The sequence below is a fragment of the Pongo pygmaeus genome, chromosome 4 (genome assembly GCF_028885625.2).
Source record: "Pongo pygmaeus isolate AG05252 chromosome 4, NHGRI_mPonPyg2-v2.0_pri, whole genome shotgun sequence".
In the NCBI taxonomy this organism is placed as follows: Eukaryota; Metazoa; Chordata; class Mammalia; order Primates; family Hominidae; genus Pongo; species Pongo pygmaeus.
The window spans coordinates 86001444-86018784 of NC_072377.2; the positions used below are offsets into that span (position 1 = coordinate 86001444).

The 17341-nt window shown below is 40.9% G+C and overlaps 2 protein-coding genes across 8 annotated transcripts in view; one reads left to right on the forward strand and one right to left on the reverse strand.

Annotated features, from left to right (window-relative positions):
• Nucleotides 1–99: 99 nt before the first annotated feature.
• Nucleotides 100–2626, reverse strand: RPS23 (ribosomal protein S23). Its single transcript, XM_054488331.2, has 4 exons — nucleotides 2354–2626; nucleotides 1731–1890; nucleotides 438–558; nucleotides 100–295 (listed from the first exon to the last, which is right to left on the reverse strand). The coding sequence occupies exons 1-4, from the start codon at nucleotides 2355–2357 to the stop codon at nucleotides 149–151; spliced, it is 432 nt and encodes a 143-aa protein (XP_054344306.1). The 5' UTR covers nucleotides 2358–2626; the 3' UTR covers nucleotides 100–148.
• The window catches only part of LOC129036766 (V-type proton ATPase subunit S1-like protein), a 40382-nt gene continuing 25617 nt past the window's right edge, over nucleotides 2577–17341 (forward strand). The window contains exons 1-3 of one of the 7 annotated variants that reach the window (XM_054488337.2): nucleotides 2724–2742; nucleotides 5009–5060; nucleotides 5453–5588. Coding sequence is in view for 1 of the 7 variants with exons in the window: in XM_063664943.1 (XP_063521013.1) it covers nucleotides 2583–2742; nucleotides 5009–5060 (212 nt within the window). In the remaining 6 variants the exon portion in view is untranslated. Of the gene's footprint in view, nucleotides 5061–5452; nucleotides 5589–17341 lie in introns of all 7 variants that reach the window. The other 6 variants (XM_063664943.1, XM_063664945.1, XM_054488335.2 and 3 more) reach the window with 6 other exon arrangements.

A 17341-nucleotide genomic window follows, 5' to 3' on the forward strand; every position in this document is an offset into this window, starting at 1 on the left:
GGTCCTGCGTATGCTGGTTTAGGATAAAAAAAAAAGGGGGGGGGGGTGGTAAAGAACATGATCTTTGTGGTGAGAACAGGGGACAATAAGATACAAACATTTTTTGGCATATGAAAATTTATTGCTACAGTGTTTTCACCATTAAAATTTATGATCTTGGTCTTTCCTTCTTGCCTTTGTATAGGGCCAAAAGAGACACATTGGCTACTTTGACAACCTTAAAGCGGACTCCAGGAATATCACCAACAGCATGACCTTTGCGACCAAATCCAGCAACCAGAACTTCATCGTTTTCCTGGAATAAAATAAAAAGTTTATTTCTGGCGTCAGTGGCGATCACAAAAATACTTTCATGTGAGGAAACTCCCTTGCATCAGATTAAAATGTGAGGGAAGCCACCCCAAGAACAGAAGGTACAATAGAGTTGAAATACTCACCTCAATAAAGTTCAAGCAACCGTCGTTGGGTACAAAGGCTGTGATTTTCTTGCCATTCTTGATCAGCTGGACCCTGACACACTTCCTAATGGCAGAATTTGGCTGTTTGGCTTCAACTCCTCTGAAATACAAAAGGCATAGCACTGTGAGCTGGCTTTCTGAAAAAGATAATTTTTTCACATTAACTAGAGAACTAATGAGAAACTGTTTCTGTCTTTTCAATCTAACCTCAAATGGCTGAGCTGAAGTCCTGTGATGTCAACCTGGTTTTCTGCCAGTCTTAATTTCATTAGCACAATGGGGGAAATTTCTAGACCTTTTACAGTTATAAAAGTAGACTGGAGGGGCAGCGTGGGCCTGTAGTCCCAACTACTTGCGAGGCTGAGGTGGGAGATCTATGCCTAGAAGGTCAAGACCACCAGCCTGTGTAACAAGGGACCCTATCTCAAAAAAGAAGAAAAAAGGTATTTGAGATAAGAATTAGAAAGTCTGGGCTGGGCACAGTGGCTCACGCCTGTAATTCCAGCACTTTCAGAGGCCGAGGCACGCTTTATCACCTGAGATCAGGAGTTTGAGACTAGCCTGGTCAACATGGTGAAACCCCACCTCTACTAAAAATACAAAATATTAGCTGGTGTGGTAGTGGGCGCCTGTAATCCCAGCTACCTGGGAGGCTGAGGCAGGAGAACTGCTTGAACCTGGGAGGCTAAGGTTGCAGGGAGCCTTGCGCTACTGCACGCCAGCCTGGGTGACAGAGCTAGACTGTCTCAAAAAAAAAGAAAAAAAAAAGTCTGGGTTCAAATGACTCTACCATCAAATATGATAGAACTATATGAAATTATTATTTTTAAAAAGTCAAAACCAGTCAAATACTGGCAGTTTCATGTCTCAATCTTAGGTGTATGACCTCAGCTAATTCTGATGCAAGTCACTTCTCTTCACCTTAGCTTTATCAAGTCGAAAAATCATTTGATTGCAGATTCAATAGCTGACACGTGCCATTTACTTATAACAACTCCCACAGTAAAGGTGTTTGTGTCCTTTACTTCATCATTGCTAGTATCTTCTCCAATTCCTCCCAGGCCAACGTTAAATAAAAACCTTAACTACCTGATTCCCAAAAACTAATTTTACCAGCTTTTAAATAGAACAAACGCCTTGCAATTTTACCCCACAATGCCCAAATGAATACTACTACACAAAAACCTGCAATTACTTTCAAAACAAGAATTCCTAAGTTTATGTCTCGAATTCATATAATAAACTAAAACTTGACGGGAGCAATGGACTTACACTTTTTCCAGCACGATTCCTTTTGCATGAGAAGCACCTCCAAAAGGGTTGGCCTTCAGGGCTGTGCCCAAATGAGCTTTCTTATACTGTTTATCATGCCACTTCTGGTCTCGTCGGTGACTACGGAGCTTCCTAGCAGTACGAAGTCCACGACACTTGCCTAAAATTTAAATATTTTAGTTCTTCCGCAAAAACACGCCATCTACGTGTTTCCCATCTTCTAAGACACTCGCCTCACCTGGAATAAACCCTTAAGCCGATTGGCTCTCGTACTATTGTCCTGTGGGCCAAACATTTGGCCTTCAAGTTCCCCTGAACCGACTAATAAACGTTAGAAAAGAGCTCCGGAGGATGTGTTCTCCCAAAGAACGAGGCCCCCCTCGAATGCTCGGGAGGAAGCGCTGGCCTCCCTGCGTCCCTCTGTACCCCGACCTCGGCGGCCTCCGCGCCTCAGGGGCCCCTTCCGCGCCGGACCATGTGCCTCCTGGAGCCGCGCTTCCCCGGCCCTCCCCCATGGAGCCTCTCCACGGCATCTCCCGCCCTACTCTATTCGCATCCGCCCGCCCGTCCCCAAGACCCCAAGTCCCGCTTGCGGCGCCCTTAAACGGGCCACAACAGCTCACCCATCCTGTCGGCGCCACGGGCCTGAGCGAAAGAGAGAAGCGGCGTAGGAAGGAGCCACAAGCCACCGCGAGCAAGCCCCGCCCAGCCAAGGACCCCGCGCCGCTGTCTGCGCCGCGCCTGACCCGAGGCTGAGGTCTCTCCTTTGAAAACGACGCGTTTGCATCACTTTCCTGAGCCAGAATCTGCGTCTTATTTAATTTGCAAGAAATTCAGAGATATCTAATTTGCATGGTTTTTTTTCCCCCTTTTTCTTGTGAATGCTGGAGACTGGAGGAACATGGACTACCAATCCCAGAATGCGTTGCATGGGACCCGCTCACTGCGCAGGCGCCCTTGCCCAAGCCACCGCGAGCCGGACGCGGGGCTGGGCTGGGCTGGGCGGAGCTAGGTCCGAGTAGGAAGGAGTCTCTGAGCTGAATCTTTGTGGAGTGGAATGGGGTGGGAGTCCTCCAAGTAGTCTGGAAAATTAGGCTTCTGAGCCTTAATTCATACTCATAAGCAGCTAGTGAATTGTAAAATATAGTGAAGCAATGTAGTGTAGTAACTAAAAACCCCAAGCTTTGGAACCAGATTGCGCCTTTAACCCTAAAGTTGCCGTTTATTTTGACTGGCGAGTCATTTATTTATTTATTTATTTTTATCTTTATTTTTTCTGAGACAAGGTCTCACTCTGTCTTCCAGGATGGAGTGCAGTGGTGCGATCTCGGCTCACTACAACCTCCGCCTCCCGGGTTCAACCGATTGTCCTACCTCAGCCTCCTGAGTAGCTGGAATTACAGGCGTCCACCACCACGCCTGGCTAATTTTTGTATTTTCAGTAGAGACGGGATTTCACCATGTTGGCCAGGCTGGTCTCGATCTCCTGACCTCGAGTGATCCGCCCGCCTCGGCCTCCCAATGTGCTGGGATTAGAGGCCTGAGCCACCGCGCCCGGCCATTTAATAACTCTTTAATACTGTTTCTCCTGTAAGATGAACTAGCTGTGAGAGGTTTCTGGGATATTGGTTCACTCAGCAAGGATGTTTAAAAATGCCTTATATGTGCCAGACACTGTTGTAGCTACCGGGAATATGGCGGTTAAATTAAGAGGGTGAAGGTTTCTGCTCTGATAGAGTTTATATTCTAAGTGTGAGAGGACAGACTAGATAGATAGATGTAAATTAAGTAATTAAATAGATGATTTTTACATACTGTAGAGCTATAGAGAAAATATAGCTGGATGGGTGATAGTGACTTGGGGATGGGGGTGGCTACTCTGGATAGGGTAGGTAGTTTAAGGAGACATCTCTGTGCAGATGTAGAATGGGCTAGTGCTTTCTAAGAAATGAAAGATCAGCGAAGAAGGGGAGCATAGTGACTGAGGAGTCGTGTGGCATTACATGGGGTCTGAGAGTTATACAGGAACATGTGGCGCCTGTAGGCCATGGTGAAGCCTTTTTCTACTCTTCTGGTGATTTAAAGCCATTGTAAAGTTTTGAGCATGGGAGTAGGTAGCAAAATAAGATTTATATTTTTATGGGGTTACTCTGGCTGTTGAGAGGAGAAAAAGACATGAATCTGGGAGGCCACTTGGGAAGGTATTGCAGTAGTTCAGATGAGAGATGGTGATAGCTTGGACCCTCAGTGGAGATGGTGAAAAGTGGTTGGGTCAGATACACTGTTTGGTGGTAGAATGAACAGAATTTGCTCAGGACTGTAGGATGTGAGAGAGGAGTTAATTACAGCACTATGATTTTTGACCTCAGCACTTCGGTGAATTGTAGAGTTGTGAGTTGGGTGAGTTCTAAAGTGGGAAATATGAGGAGAGGAGCAAATTTCAAAGGAGGCAATGAAGAGTTCTGGTTGGATGTGTTAAGTTTGAACTGTCAAACATCCAAGGATGTGAAGTGGACAGTTGGATATATGATAAGAAGCTCAGGAGTAATCAATGAATAAATAGTATTAAAACTATGGCTCTGGTTGAGATAGCTTAGGTGATGACTGTAGGTAGAACAGAGAAAGATTAGAGTCCTGAGCACACCAAAGTTTAGTGATACAGAAGAGAAGGCAGGTGAAGCAAAACAGATGAAGAAAGAGTGACCAATGTTACACTCTGTTCAAAGCCAAGTGAAGAAGGGAGTGAGAAAGTGTGAAAAGAGATAAGATGAGGACTGAGAATTGTCTTTTGGACTTGAAAATATGGAGGTTACTGGTCACTTTGTCAAATGGGGATTCCACGGAGTACTGAAAGTGAAAGGCTGATGGGATCGGAGCGAAGAGAATATGGGAGGGAAGGAAGTCTAAACAGCAAATATAGACAATTTTTGAAAGACATTTTTTATGTGCAGAGAAATGGCACCCTATTTGTAGGGGAATGTGGAGTTGGAGGGTTTTATTTTTAAGATGACAACTTTTATGACATTTTTATATGCTGATCAGATTGAGAAAATTAAAAATGGGTTATTCAGCAGAGAAAGGGGATAATTGCAGGAGCAACTCCTTAAGTAGACTAGAAGGGTACCCAAGTGGAGGAGTTAACTGTAGGAACAATAACAGTTTATGTACGGTAGTAGAGTGACGTGTACAGCTGCAAGTAAATTGGAAGATTTGATGATAGGAAGTTGTGGAACTTCACTTTTGACTTATTTTTTCAATTTTTTCAATGAAATAAAAAGCAAGGCCATCAGTGAAGAGAAAGAGTGGGAGAAAAAGGTTTGAGGAGAGAAGGTAAGATGTGAAATCATCATCAATGATAACAATACAAGCATTAGATAGTATTTACTATGTGCCGGATTCTATTTTTGGCTTATATTTATTAACTCATTTTATTCTCATAAGGAATTTTACTGAGGGACAGATAAAGATAATTTTACTGAGGGATAGATATACAAAAAATGAGGCTTTGGTGAGTTTAACTTCCCCAAGATCACATATTTAGTAAGTGGTAGAAGTAAGATTTTAACCCAGGTAATCTTATATTTGACCCCTCTTATACTGCCTCCTAATCTAGAATGGTAGGAAAATGCATTGACAAGAAAATAGGTTTGTTGAGCAGTTCTGAGAGCCCATTTGAAATCTGTTTATGAAGTGACATCAGTGAGTTATGTGTATTTCTTCAGATTCATTCAGTGAAATAACTGAATAGGTGAGGAGGTGGATTTAAATGGCTGGGGTTGAGGTCTAGTCAGATAAGTATGACGGAAGGCGGGCAAGGGATTATTTGCAACAACATAGATGAACCTGGAGGACATTACGGTAAGTGAAAGAAGCCAGGCACAAAAAGGCAAATACTGTATGTTTTCACGTATATGTGGAATCTAAAAATTTTGAACGGATAGAAGCAGTGAGTAGAATGGTGGGCCTGGGAGTTTGGGGGATTTGGGGAGCTGTTGGTCAAAGGATACAAAGGTTTAGTTTGACAGGAGGAGAAAATTTTCAAGAGACTTGTTGAATAACATGGTGACTCCAGTTGACCCACAAACAATATGGATTTGAATTGTGTAGGTCCACATACAGGCAGATTTTCTTCTGCCTCTGACACCCTGAGAAAGCAGAAACTCCTCTTCCTCTTCCTCCTCCTCAGCCTACTCAATGTGAAGACTGTGAGGATGAAGACCTTTATGATGATCCATTTCCATTTAATGAGTAGTGAATAAATTTTCTCTCCTTTATAATTTTGTTATTAACATTCATTTCTGTGGCTTAATTTATTGTAAGAATATGGTATGTAATACACATAACATGAAATATGTGTTAATAGGCTGTTTATGTTATCAGTAAGAGTTCCAGTCAACAGTAGGCTATTAGTAGTTAAGTTTTTGGAAAGTCGGAAGTTATACACAGATTTTCTACTGTGTGGGGAGGTCAGCATCCCTAACCCCCATGTTGTTCAAGGGTCAACTGTATAAATAACAAAGTTTATATTGAAAATTGCTAAAAGAATAGATTTTAAGTGTTTTCACCACAGAAAAATGATACAAAAGTATTTGAGGTAATGCATATGTTAGTTAGCTTTATTTAACCATTGTACAATGTATATATATTTTAAAATATATTGTACACCATAAATATATGCAGATTTTGTTAAAGAATAAATAATTTAAAAATAAATTAATATTTAAAAAAGATGGAGCCACACAAAAAGTGATTACTCAATGAAATTGTGTCACTGTCTCACACTGAAAGCAAAAATCAACTCCGGATAAATTAAGGGCTTAAATATCAACAAGAAAACTTTGAAATTCTTAATAGAGAACAAAGGTAAATATCTTTTTGAACTTAGGAAAGGAAAATGTTTCTACACATGATAAGAATGATAAATTTGATCATATTAAAATTAAGACCCTCTATTCATCAGAAACATCTGAAAGAAAGTGAAAACACAAGTTCCATACTGAGAATTGCTATTTATAGCCACAAAACTTACAAAGGATTAATATTTTAAAAAATTTCTGGCTGGGCATGGTGGCTCACACCTGTAATCCCAGCACTTTGGGAGGCCGAGGCAGCGGGATCACGTGAGGTCAGTAATTCGAGACCAGCCTGGCCAACATGGTGAAACCCCCTCTCTACTGAAAATACAAAAATTAGCCGGGCGTGGTGGCACATGCCTGTAATCCCAGTTACTCAGGAGGCTGAGGCAGGAAAATCACTTGGACTGAGGAGGCAGAGGTTGCAGTGAGCCAAGATCGCTCCATTGCACTCCAGCCTGGGCAACAAAGTGAGACTCTGTCTCAAAAGAAACAAACAAAAAAATCCCTTCTACAGAACGATAAGAAAAGAACAAATAATACAATGAGAAAACATGACAAAGGACATGAATAGACCAGCCATGGTGGCTCACACCTGTAATCCTAGCACTTTGGGAGGCTGAGGCAGGTGGATCACTTGAGGTCAGGAGTTCGAGACCAGCCTGGCCAACACAGTGAAACCCCATCTCTTTACTAAAAATACAAAGAAAAAAAAATTAACTGGGCATGGTCACGTCTGCCTGTAGTCCCAGCTACTTGGGAGGCTGAGGCAGGAGAATCGCTTGAACCCGGGTGGCAGAGGTTGCAGTGAACCAAGATCACACCACTGCGCTCTAGCCTTGGCAACAGAGCAAGACTCCATCTCCAAAAAAAAAAAAAAAAGACATGAATAGGCATATCATAAAGAAGGAAACATGTATGACCCGTAAATATTTGAAGAGGTATTCATCATGTCTGATTATGATATAAATATTAAACTTAGTTGAAATTAGTTGGGGGAATACTTCCTCTTTTTCTGTTGTCTCTAAGTGTTCGTATAAAATTGGGATGATTTGTTCCTTGAAGATTTAGTCAAACATCCTGTAAAACCATTGGGGCCTGGTGTTTTCTTTTTGGGAAGATTATTAACCACAGCTTAAATCTCTTTACTAGTTAAAGAAATACTTGTAAAACTGTAGGTTTTTTTTTTTGAGTCAGATCTGGTAAGTCATTTTTCTAGGAATGTATCCATTTCATCTAAGTTTTCAAAATTATTTCATAAAGCTGTTATGACATTCTATTATGGGTATGTATATATACATATGTGTGTATATATGTATATATACATATGTGTATATATGTATATATACATATGTGTATATATGTATATATACATATGTGTGTATATATGTATATATACATGTGTGTATATATGTATATATACATGTGTGTGTATATGTATATATACATGTGTGTGTATATGTATATATACATGTGTGTATATATGTATATATACATGTGTGTATATATGTATATATACATGTGTGTATATATGTATATATACATATGTGTATATATATGTATATATTATATATTTGTGTTGGAAGGTTCCAAACTATGACTTCAGTTTCTTTAGTAGATGTAGTGCTATTCAGGTTATTTTTTCTTGAGTGAGCTTTGATGGTATGTGCCTTTCTGGGAATTTGTCCATTTCATCTAATTTGTCTAACTTATGGCATGAAGCTATTTGTGATATTCTCCTATTATCTTTTTAATATCCATAGATTTATAGTGATTTCTCATCTTTCATTCCTGATTTTGGTGATTTGTGTCTTTTCTCTTTCCTCTCTTGTTTCGTGGTCAGTGTATTAGTCAAGGTTCTTCAGAAAAACAGAACCAATAGAATGTATAAGCATGCACATGCATGCACACACACAGGGAGGATTTATTATGAGAAACTGGCTCATGCAGTTGTGGAGGCTAAGAAGTCCCACAATCTGCTGTCTGGAAGCTGGAAACCAAAGATATCAGTTGTTTAATTCAGTCTGAGTTTGAAGGCCTGAGAACTGGGGCTGCTAACTGTAAATCTTAGTGCAAGGGCCAGAGAAGATGAGATGACATGAGATGTCAGGGAGAAATAAGGGGCAAGTTCCTTCTTCTGCCTTTTGTTCTATTTCAAGCCCTCAATGGATTGGATGATGTCTACATTGGAGAGGGCAATCTGCTTTACTGAGTCCCCTGACTCGAATGCCAATCTTATCCAGAAACATCTTCACAGATACACCCAGAAATAATGTTGAATCTGGCCATCCCTAGGGCCAGTCAAGTTGATACACAGAATTAACCATCACAGTCAGCTAGAAGTCTAACAATCTTATTGATCTGTTCAAAGAACCAGCTTTTTGTTTCACTAATTTTCTGCTATTTTTATTTATTTATTTATTTTACTTTTTTTCTTTTCTTTTTTTTTTCAGCATGTACTATCAAGCAATCTACTGGTTTTTTTTTTGTTTGTTTTCAATGTCATTTGGCCTTTATTATTTACTTTCTTCTGCTTGTTTTGGACTTAAATTTGCTCTTTTTCTTTTTTTTTTTTTTGGTTTATTAAAGTGGAAGCTTAGATATATTTTTTTAATTCTTTCTAATTTGGTCTTGAGGTCTCTCTCTGGAGAGTGGCTGTAAAATACATCCTTGCTGTGATCGCACTCCCTGATGGTTATGGATGCTTACAATGTACATTTCATGGGACACTTCTTTATCCTGGGGGATGGATGGCCTAATAATGCCTAAGTGTCTGACCCATGCCCAGGTGTCCCTTTCACAGTACGCTTCTTTTACTGGCAGACACCCTGTGGTTCCTTGTTGACCTGTGTCTAGTTTATACCTACCAAGATAGCCTTTCTCTAGGAGAGCCCTGACCAGGAAAGCAGTCTGGGTTTGTCAGCAGATGAAACACAGAGGAGGCAGCACAACAAAACACACCACATAACAGAAGCAGTTTGATTCCTTGACAGAGCCCAGAAAGAATAGGGCAGCACACCTTGCAGGGCCGTTTGGGACACACATGCTCAACCAGTGGGTGGGGGCAAGAGAGAGGCAGAGACAGAGGACTTGTGGGATTAAAGCATTTATTGGGGTCCAAAGTATTATCCAAGCAGGTTTCCCATGGGGAGTTTTCATTGGTGAGTTTAAAGCAAGCAGGCATGAGTTCTGTGGGGCCACACTGTGACTGAGAGATGGTTGCTGTGACTGAGAGATGGTTACTGTGACATTTCCGTGCAGTCCGTGTGGGGTGTGGGGGTCAGTGGGGCATGTCCATGGGGCTGTATCTAGCTTCCCCATAGGGAGGTTGTCAACTGGAGGCAATTGTATCGGGGGCTATCTAGATCGACCACATTGAGGAACTGGGAAGAGGCAGAGAAATGGAAACTGTGTCAAGTGTGACTAAGCCCTGCTCTGGCATGAGAAAGTTCAACTTATATTCAGAAGTGATGCTGAGGTAACATAACATTATAGAATTCACTACAGTCATTGATTTGAAACCTTCAGGCTTTTCTAATATATTTAATGCTCTACATATCCCTCTAAGCACTGCTTGAGCTGCATGCCTCAGGTTTTGGTATGTTTTGTTTTAGTTTTAATTCAATTCAAAATGTTTATTAATTTCTCTTTTGACTTCCTTTTTGAACCATATATGTTACTTATTTTCAAATATTTGGGAATTTCCAAATATATGTGAATTTTCTATGCACATTTGAAAAGAGAGTATATTCTGCTGATGTTGGGTGGAGCATTCTATAAATATTAACTGGCCCAAGGTGGTTGATAGAGCTATTCAGGTCTTCTGCATCCTGTATTCAGGATGATAGCGACATTAAGTGGAGGGAGGTGAGGATCATATTTGGATGTTGGATTATATTTGGATGTTGGATTATGGCATTCAGTAATGAGCTTAATTATTACATTTTTATACATTCTAAAAATCCCACAAATAAAGCATGAACCAATGGTCAGAGTGTGTTATGAGCCAAGTTTTATGATTACTATTTCTCAGAAAAGAAAAAAAAGGGATTTAATTTTTGTTTCTTAGTGCGTTAAATTTTGAATTTTGCACTTTGTGATGAACTTATTACTTAATTTGGAGCCGGAAAGGAGAAGGGACTATCCTTTGATATTGGACTCTAAAGTTCCCTAAAAGAGTCCCCCAAAAGATTCTGCTTGGAGTTAGAGGAAAAAAAACAAGACCCCGGGGCTGCAGACCGGTGAGGCAGCAGGAAAGTAGAGGAAGGTGAAGTCAGAGAGGTGGGCAGGGCCAACTTGTGTCCAAACTGTAATGAGAAGCACTGGAGGGGTTAAAGTAAGAGAGTGACAAGATCAAATCTACATTTTAAAATGCTCACCGTGCCTGCTATAGAAGAACCATGACAGAGGGGCAAGGCCTCAGGTTATTTAAGGAGGGGGCTGCTACAATAGTCCAGGTGAGAGGGAGTAGGTAGTAACTTTGGAGGTGGAGAGATGTCATACTCTTCAGGATATATTTTGGAGTTAGGTCATGAACGAAAGAGCAAAAGAACTGACATCATCACTGTCACCATCGCCACCATCACCTTTTCTAATATGTACTGAGTGTTATTTTGGTGACAGACATAGGACTACTAAGCATTTCACATGCATAATATCTTTTAATCCTCAAAATGTTTGTTCCCTATGTTGTAGGTGCTATTAGCCCCATTTTACAAAGAGAAAATGGAGACTTAAAGAAGTTAACTTAACTTCTTTGTTTGTTGGTTTTCAGATTAGTAATAAGGAAGAATTTTGATTTTTAGGTTTAGAAAAAATTTTAATGAACGTGAACTAAATAAGGCACAAAATAGATGGAAGCAGAATAGACAAACATCGGGAAAACTAGAGAGTTATCGTTAAGATAAAAGTATTTTTGTTGTAAGTTTCAACCTGCTATCTTTGGGTTACTATAGAGTATATGAAAACCAAGAGACACCATCACTAGAGAACCCTATTTGGTAGCTCTTGCAATGTGGGGGGAGTGGGAGCAGGAAGGAGAACAATTTTCCCTCTTTTCTGTTATCTTCCAAGTAGGAGTTTAATTAATGAACTGGTTTCCATCTGTCACTTTACTCATCCTATGCCAGGTAAGGATGTGTGACATCTGCAACACATTTAGAAAGAGTAGTCTGAGCATGTTCAGCTTTTCCTTTTTGAGACCCAGCCTGACCACAGAGCATGCATTTCCCCTGTTTTTTCCTAGGCAGGCCTTTTTCTCCCACCAAGAGCCTAGTGCTGCCAGGATAGGCTGCCATGTCTGTCTTCTGGTGGGAGGGCTCAGTTACAATCCATTTTGGTCCTACTTTAAGCTTTCCTCCATTCTCTGTCCTGGCTTTGCACACCAATAAAGGTGGCATTTGGGCCTCTGCTTGTCTTACCCCTTGTGCTATTTCTCATTTGGTTTAACATTTAGTTGGGGTAGAAAGGCATTTCTATTTGATTTCTCTCAGAGACACCCCACTCTCTCCAACCAAGAAGAAAGATAGGTCTTCATATATTAGATCGATCAGTTGATGAGGAGATTTAGGTCAAGAGTGATCATGATTCTTAATAGCACCCTGGGCAGAGCTAGCCATTTTGGGAGAAGAGCCAAAGGTTTTTACAATGGTGACGATGAATACTGGAACATTTAGGGGGGTTGGGAATGATTCCTAGTACTTTAGCTAGAAAAATGGAGGCAGCAGTTGCTATGGAAATGTGACAAATTAAAATAACAGCTTTAAGTGAGCATGAAGAAGCAGTGAGGGTAAGACCGATGATTACGTGCTCTGTGTAACTACTCATGATGAATGTTGAGTGCTTCATTTTCCTGATTAAATTATTAAACACAATTTTTTCTTTATCCAAAATGAATGATATTTCTTTTCTTTTTTTTTTTTGAGACGAAGTCTTGCTCTGTCCCCCAGGCTGGAGTGCAATGGCGTGATCTTGGCTCACTGCAACCTCCGCCTCCCAGATTCAAGGCATTCTCCTGCCTCAGCCTCCCGAGTAGCTGGGGTTACAGGTGCCGCCACCATGCCCGGCTAATTTTTTGTATTTTTAGTAGAGATAGGGTTTCACTCTGTTGGCCAGGCTGGTCTCGAGCTCCTGACCTCGTGATCTGCTCACCTTGGCCTCCCAAAGTGGTGGGATTACAGGCGTGAGCCACTGCACCTGGCCTGAATGAGATTTCTTATCCTCTCATTGTAGCTACTGCCTGGTGCAGTGATTATTTCTTCTCACATCTATTCCAAGGTAGAACTAAAGAAATAAGTCTGTGTTGCCATATGATCTTACTAATATTCAGAGCTGATCTTTAAAATCTGGTTATTATAATTAAACCTCTGTAGGATCTAGGGGGAATTGACAAAGCTGTTCTTTGATGCTCTTTGTAAAATTCCTGGAAGGGAGGTATAATTTTAAGATGCATATTAAAAGTTATTCTCCAGGTGTTCTTGAGCTTGGCTGAGAACCAAGCAAAGGGAAATAAGCTTCTATTTCAGTAGGGACCTTTGAGTTCTAAGAAAAGAAAGATGATTTTGCTTACTAGGAAAAGAAAGATAATTTTTCTCACTGCAATGTGAGAAATGTGTTAGAATCTCCTTCCCTGGAGAGATTTCAGAACTGGGTAGATGGACCAAATCTGTGTTGTCTGTGAGTTCAGTGGGGGAAACAGTTGATCTTTGGTAATAGAGCATGGCAGAAGTGGACTCTTGCAGCCCTTGCATTCCACAGTAAAATGAAAAATCATCAGGATTACTTCAAGGTTATTCAAATATAATATGTAAATGAGTATGATGTATAAATATAAAAATTCCTACCAAAATAAGCATGCAAAATGTCAGACACTTTATATTATTAAGACTTTATCGCTTAAAGGGCTTTACTGTAAAACAATTTATTCCTTTAAAAAAAAAGAACAAGAGAGAAAAGGAAGGAAATAGAGGAAGAAAAAAGAAAAGAAGAGAAGGGGTTCTGGGTTTGTATTGCTGTACAAAAGAACAGAAGCAATTTTTCTATTGATTTAAAAATTGCTTTTTGATCTCGTTGGTTCTAGCAATCATTACTAATTATGAGGATAGCCAAAATGAATGACTCTGTAGCCAGTTCATAGATGCAGCCATTTTGCATACTATGGAATAGTGTGTTTAGGTATGTGTGAGTTTTAAAATTACTTAGATGGGTTTTAAGTTAGAATTCACAAATGTATTTAATTATTTAGAAAATAATATCTTGGAGTTGTTACCAAGTAGTTGTATATAATACTCCCTTTGAAACTAAGTGTGCATGGCCGGGCGTGGTGGCTCATACCTGTAATCCCAGCACTTTGGGAGGCCGAGGCAGGTAGATCACCTGAGGTCAGGAGTTTGAGACCAGCCTGGCCAACGTGGTGAAACCCCATCTCTACTAAAATTACAAAAATGATCCAGGTGCAGTGGCTCACGCATGTAGAGTCCCAAGCTACTCAGGAGGCTGAGGCATGAGAATCGCTTGAACCAGGGAGGTGGAGATTGCAGTGAGCTGAGATCATGCCATTGCACTCCGGTCTGGGCAACAGAGTGAGACTCCATCTCAAAAAAAAAAAAAAAAAAAAGAAACTAAGTGTGCTGGCTAATTTATATCCAAATAATTCATTTTGCCCTTGTTATAAATGTGACTTCAAGGATAAGGCAACATCACATGGCACCTATTCTCAACTTGAGTTTCATCTCAGTGTCTCTGTCAAGGTGGACACCGCAGGTACCTGGTGAGAGCATGTTTTGAGGGTAGTGGAGGCCTTTTCCTTCCCTGGGACCCAGGTCTGTGAGGCTCAAGTCTCTCTTCCTAGTCTTGCCTTGATTACCACACTAAAAGTGTCATTTAGCAACTCCTTCTAATAAAGGCTCTTTTGTACTTTAGGTAAAGAAACCCATATCAGAGTGTCTTGTCTATTATATACCTACCACTTTGTCTCCTTCATTTAATCAGCCATTGCCTGGGGAAGAGGTGGGGCTGACCTCAAGAAAGGTCACTGGTTTGCTGGGTGAATATCCCAAAGTTGTTTACATTTCTGCATGTTACTGGGCTGGGAGGATTTTGGGGGCAAGGACTGTATTTTTCACTTTGTATTCCTGGTGAAGAATCTGGCACGGTGACACTCAGTATTTGTTGAATGCACAAATTTGTTTCAAGAACAGGTCTCCTGTCTTAGTTTTAGCTTGAGCAGCCCAGAACACAATTAAGTGCTATTAATCTGGCACATCATCTGTGTTCCAAGAAGTCAAAGGGAAACCTAAAGTGAGAAACATGAACATTTAAATTAAAAGCACTTACAACTATTTAATGTACCATCCTGATTCTAATTAATGCAGAAGTTAATTTGATGAAAATTGGTAGAAAGCATGGCAGCAATTTTGCTCTGAAATTGATAAAGAGTTATACAGTACCTTCTGCTCCTTGGGGAATGGAGGGTGCTATGAACTGGTGTAACCTGGATTTTGTCTGTTCCCATTTTCGAGTGGCAGAATTCTATGGAATACTTGAATTAATTGATTTTCCTGTTATAGTTGCCTAAAGACTCAGGCCTTGGGAGTCATAACCATGTGGCACAAAGTGGGAATTAATTATGTGGCATTTTTTGATAGGATCATTCATTCATTCTGTATATTTTACTGAGCACCAACTTGGGCTCCAGGTATATATCTGTCAAATAGACATAGTATCTGCCCTCATGGAGCGTGCCTTGTGATGAAGAAACAGCATCAATAAGTACACAAGAAAATAAATCTCTCAGTGCAAATTGTGATATATGTTATGATGAAAGTGAATAGAATACAGGGAGAGCTAGAGAGGTGTGAGGTGACTTCACAGAGAGAACAGTATGTGCAAAGTCACTTGGGTGCAATGGAGCTTGGCATGTTGAGGGTGCTGAGAAGCTGAGTGCGAGCCAGTGTGCCTGGAACGTGTTCAGGAGGAGGAGCTGGTGTTAAATGAGGCAAGAGAGACCAGCAGGGGCCATGCCATGCCGGGCTTTGTAGGAGGTACATAGATTTGGATTTTGAATCACTATGCAAAGACCATTATAATTGATTTAAACATTTATGCAACTTTTGGTCTGAGAGCGTTGAATGAATAGAGACTGTGCACCTGTTAGTCTTCTTAAGGTAAATATTAGAATTCTTAAGTTAGATCCATTTTTGTTCCTGTGGGAACACAATTCTATATGGTCATATGTGATCATGGGAAGATAGATTTTTGATATGCAAATATTCAGGTAACATATCATTTAGTTATATATAGTAAATCAAAAAATAAAGCAAACCCAAGTTGTGTCCAGTTGTAAAGAAGGCAGCATGGCTGTACAACTTCCTGTTCTCCTGTGGAGACGGTAGAGGGGAAATTTTCCATGTGCCTCTGCATTTTCTGCCTGTATTGTGAGCTAGTCCCTAACTGCTCTTTGTTCTGAATACCTTTTCTAGGATGTTTGTATAGGGAGAAGGCTTGAACGGTGGAAATCATGTCCCCTTTGTAGCAAAGGACAGGTTTGCTTATAGTATTGGAAAGTAGAGGTAGTGTTTCCCCTTAGAGCAAAGGGCAGATAGGTTTACTACTCACTACAAAAAAACTGGGGCTCCTTAACCTCGGGGTTTCTCTCCTGAAATGAAGCCCACTGTGTGTGCAAGTATCCATCTGGGCCTACCTACATTACTCCAAGGGGAAGGGGAACTGACCAAATATACTGATGCTTGTGTCACTTGCTGTGCGGTGAGTAATAAAGTCCTTTTCTCTGACCCAGGAGTCTGTGTCTTCTGTCAGCATCCATAAAACTGTCAGGCTAACTAGTTAGCTTCTAAGTGAATAAAATCTCAGACCCTTCACAGTTCTTCACAGAGGCTCCTCAGCAGTCCAAGCGGGAAGGTACAATGCCAGGCAGGTGACACCCTAGTGCTTTGCAGCCTCTAAGATGTCCAATTAGCATTTCTTGTCACGGTTTTTCTCCTCCAAAGTCACAGGATGAGCTGTTCTCAGACAGTCACATCTTAAGTGTGACTTCTAGTCTAAAATACATGTGTGAAACCTACTAGCTACTAATTATTATGCCTTGAATATTCTTAACCAAGTGGGAGAATGTTTCAACAACAGAAAGAATACTATGTTAAAATTTTAGGATCAGGACATAAAATCTATTAAAATGATACTTTATTTAAATTAAAAATATTGTGTGTGTGTCTGAAAATGTAACCCAAGCATATTTCCATGAAAGATTCTTCTTTTTTTTTTGAAATGGAGTCTTGCTCTGTTGTCCAGGCTGGAGTGCAGTGGCATGGTCTTGGCTCACTGCAACCTCCGCCTCCTGAGTTCAAGCGATTCTCCTGCCCCAGCCTCCCGAGTAGCTGGGATTACAGGCACCTGCCACCATGCCCGGCTACTTTTTTGTATTTTTAGCAGAGACAGGGTTTCACCATGTTGGCCAGGCTGGTCTCGAGCTCCTGTCCTCGTGATCCACCCGCCTTGGCCTCCTAAATGCTGGGATTACAGGTGTGAGCCACCGTGCCCAGCTGAAAGATTCGTATGTAATAACTACTAAGGGACTAACACTGTCCTGTCTCAGGGTTCACAGAACCATTATTGTCACAATGCAGGGTCGTCATTGGCTTCGGCTCTCACTTTCTCCTGACCAGGGCCTTGAGGAGTAGGCACTGCCACTGCTCCCGTAAGAGAATACAAGTACTGCTGTGGCAGCTGTAGGAGATGTTC

Excerpts from the sequence above, each read along its gene's own strand:
- RPS23 (XM_054488331.2), bottom strand. Across the intron at positions 559-1,730 it reads GGAATCGTGCTGGAAAAAGT|AGGAGTTGAAGCCAAACAGC; the intron begins GTAAGTCCATTG and ends TTTGTATTTCAG. Across the intron at positions 296-437 it reads GTTGCTTGAACTTTATTGAG|GAAAACGATGAAGTTCTGGT; the intron begins GTGAGTATTTCA and ends ATTTTATTCCAG.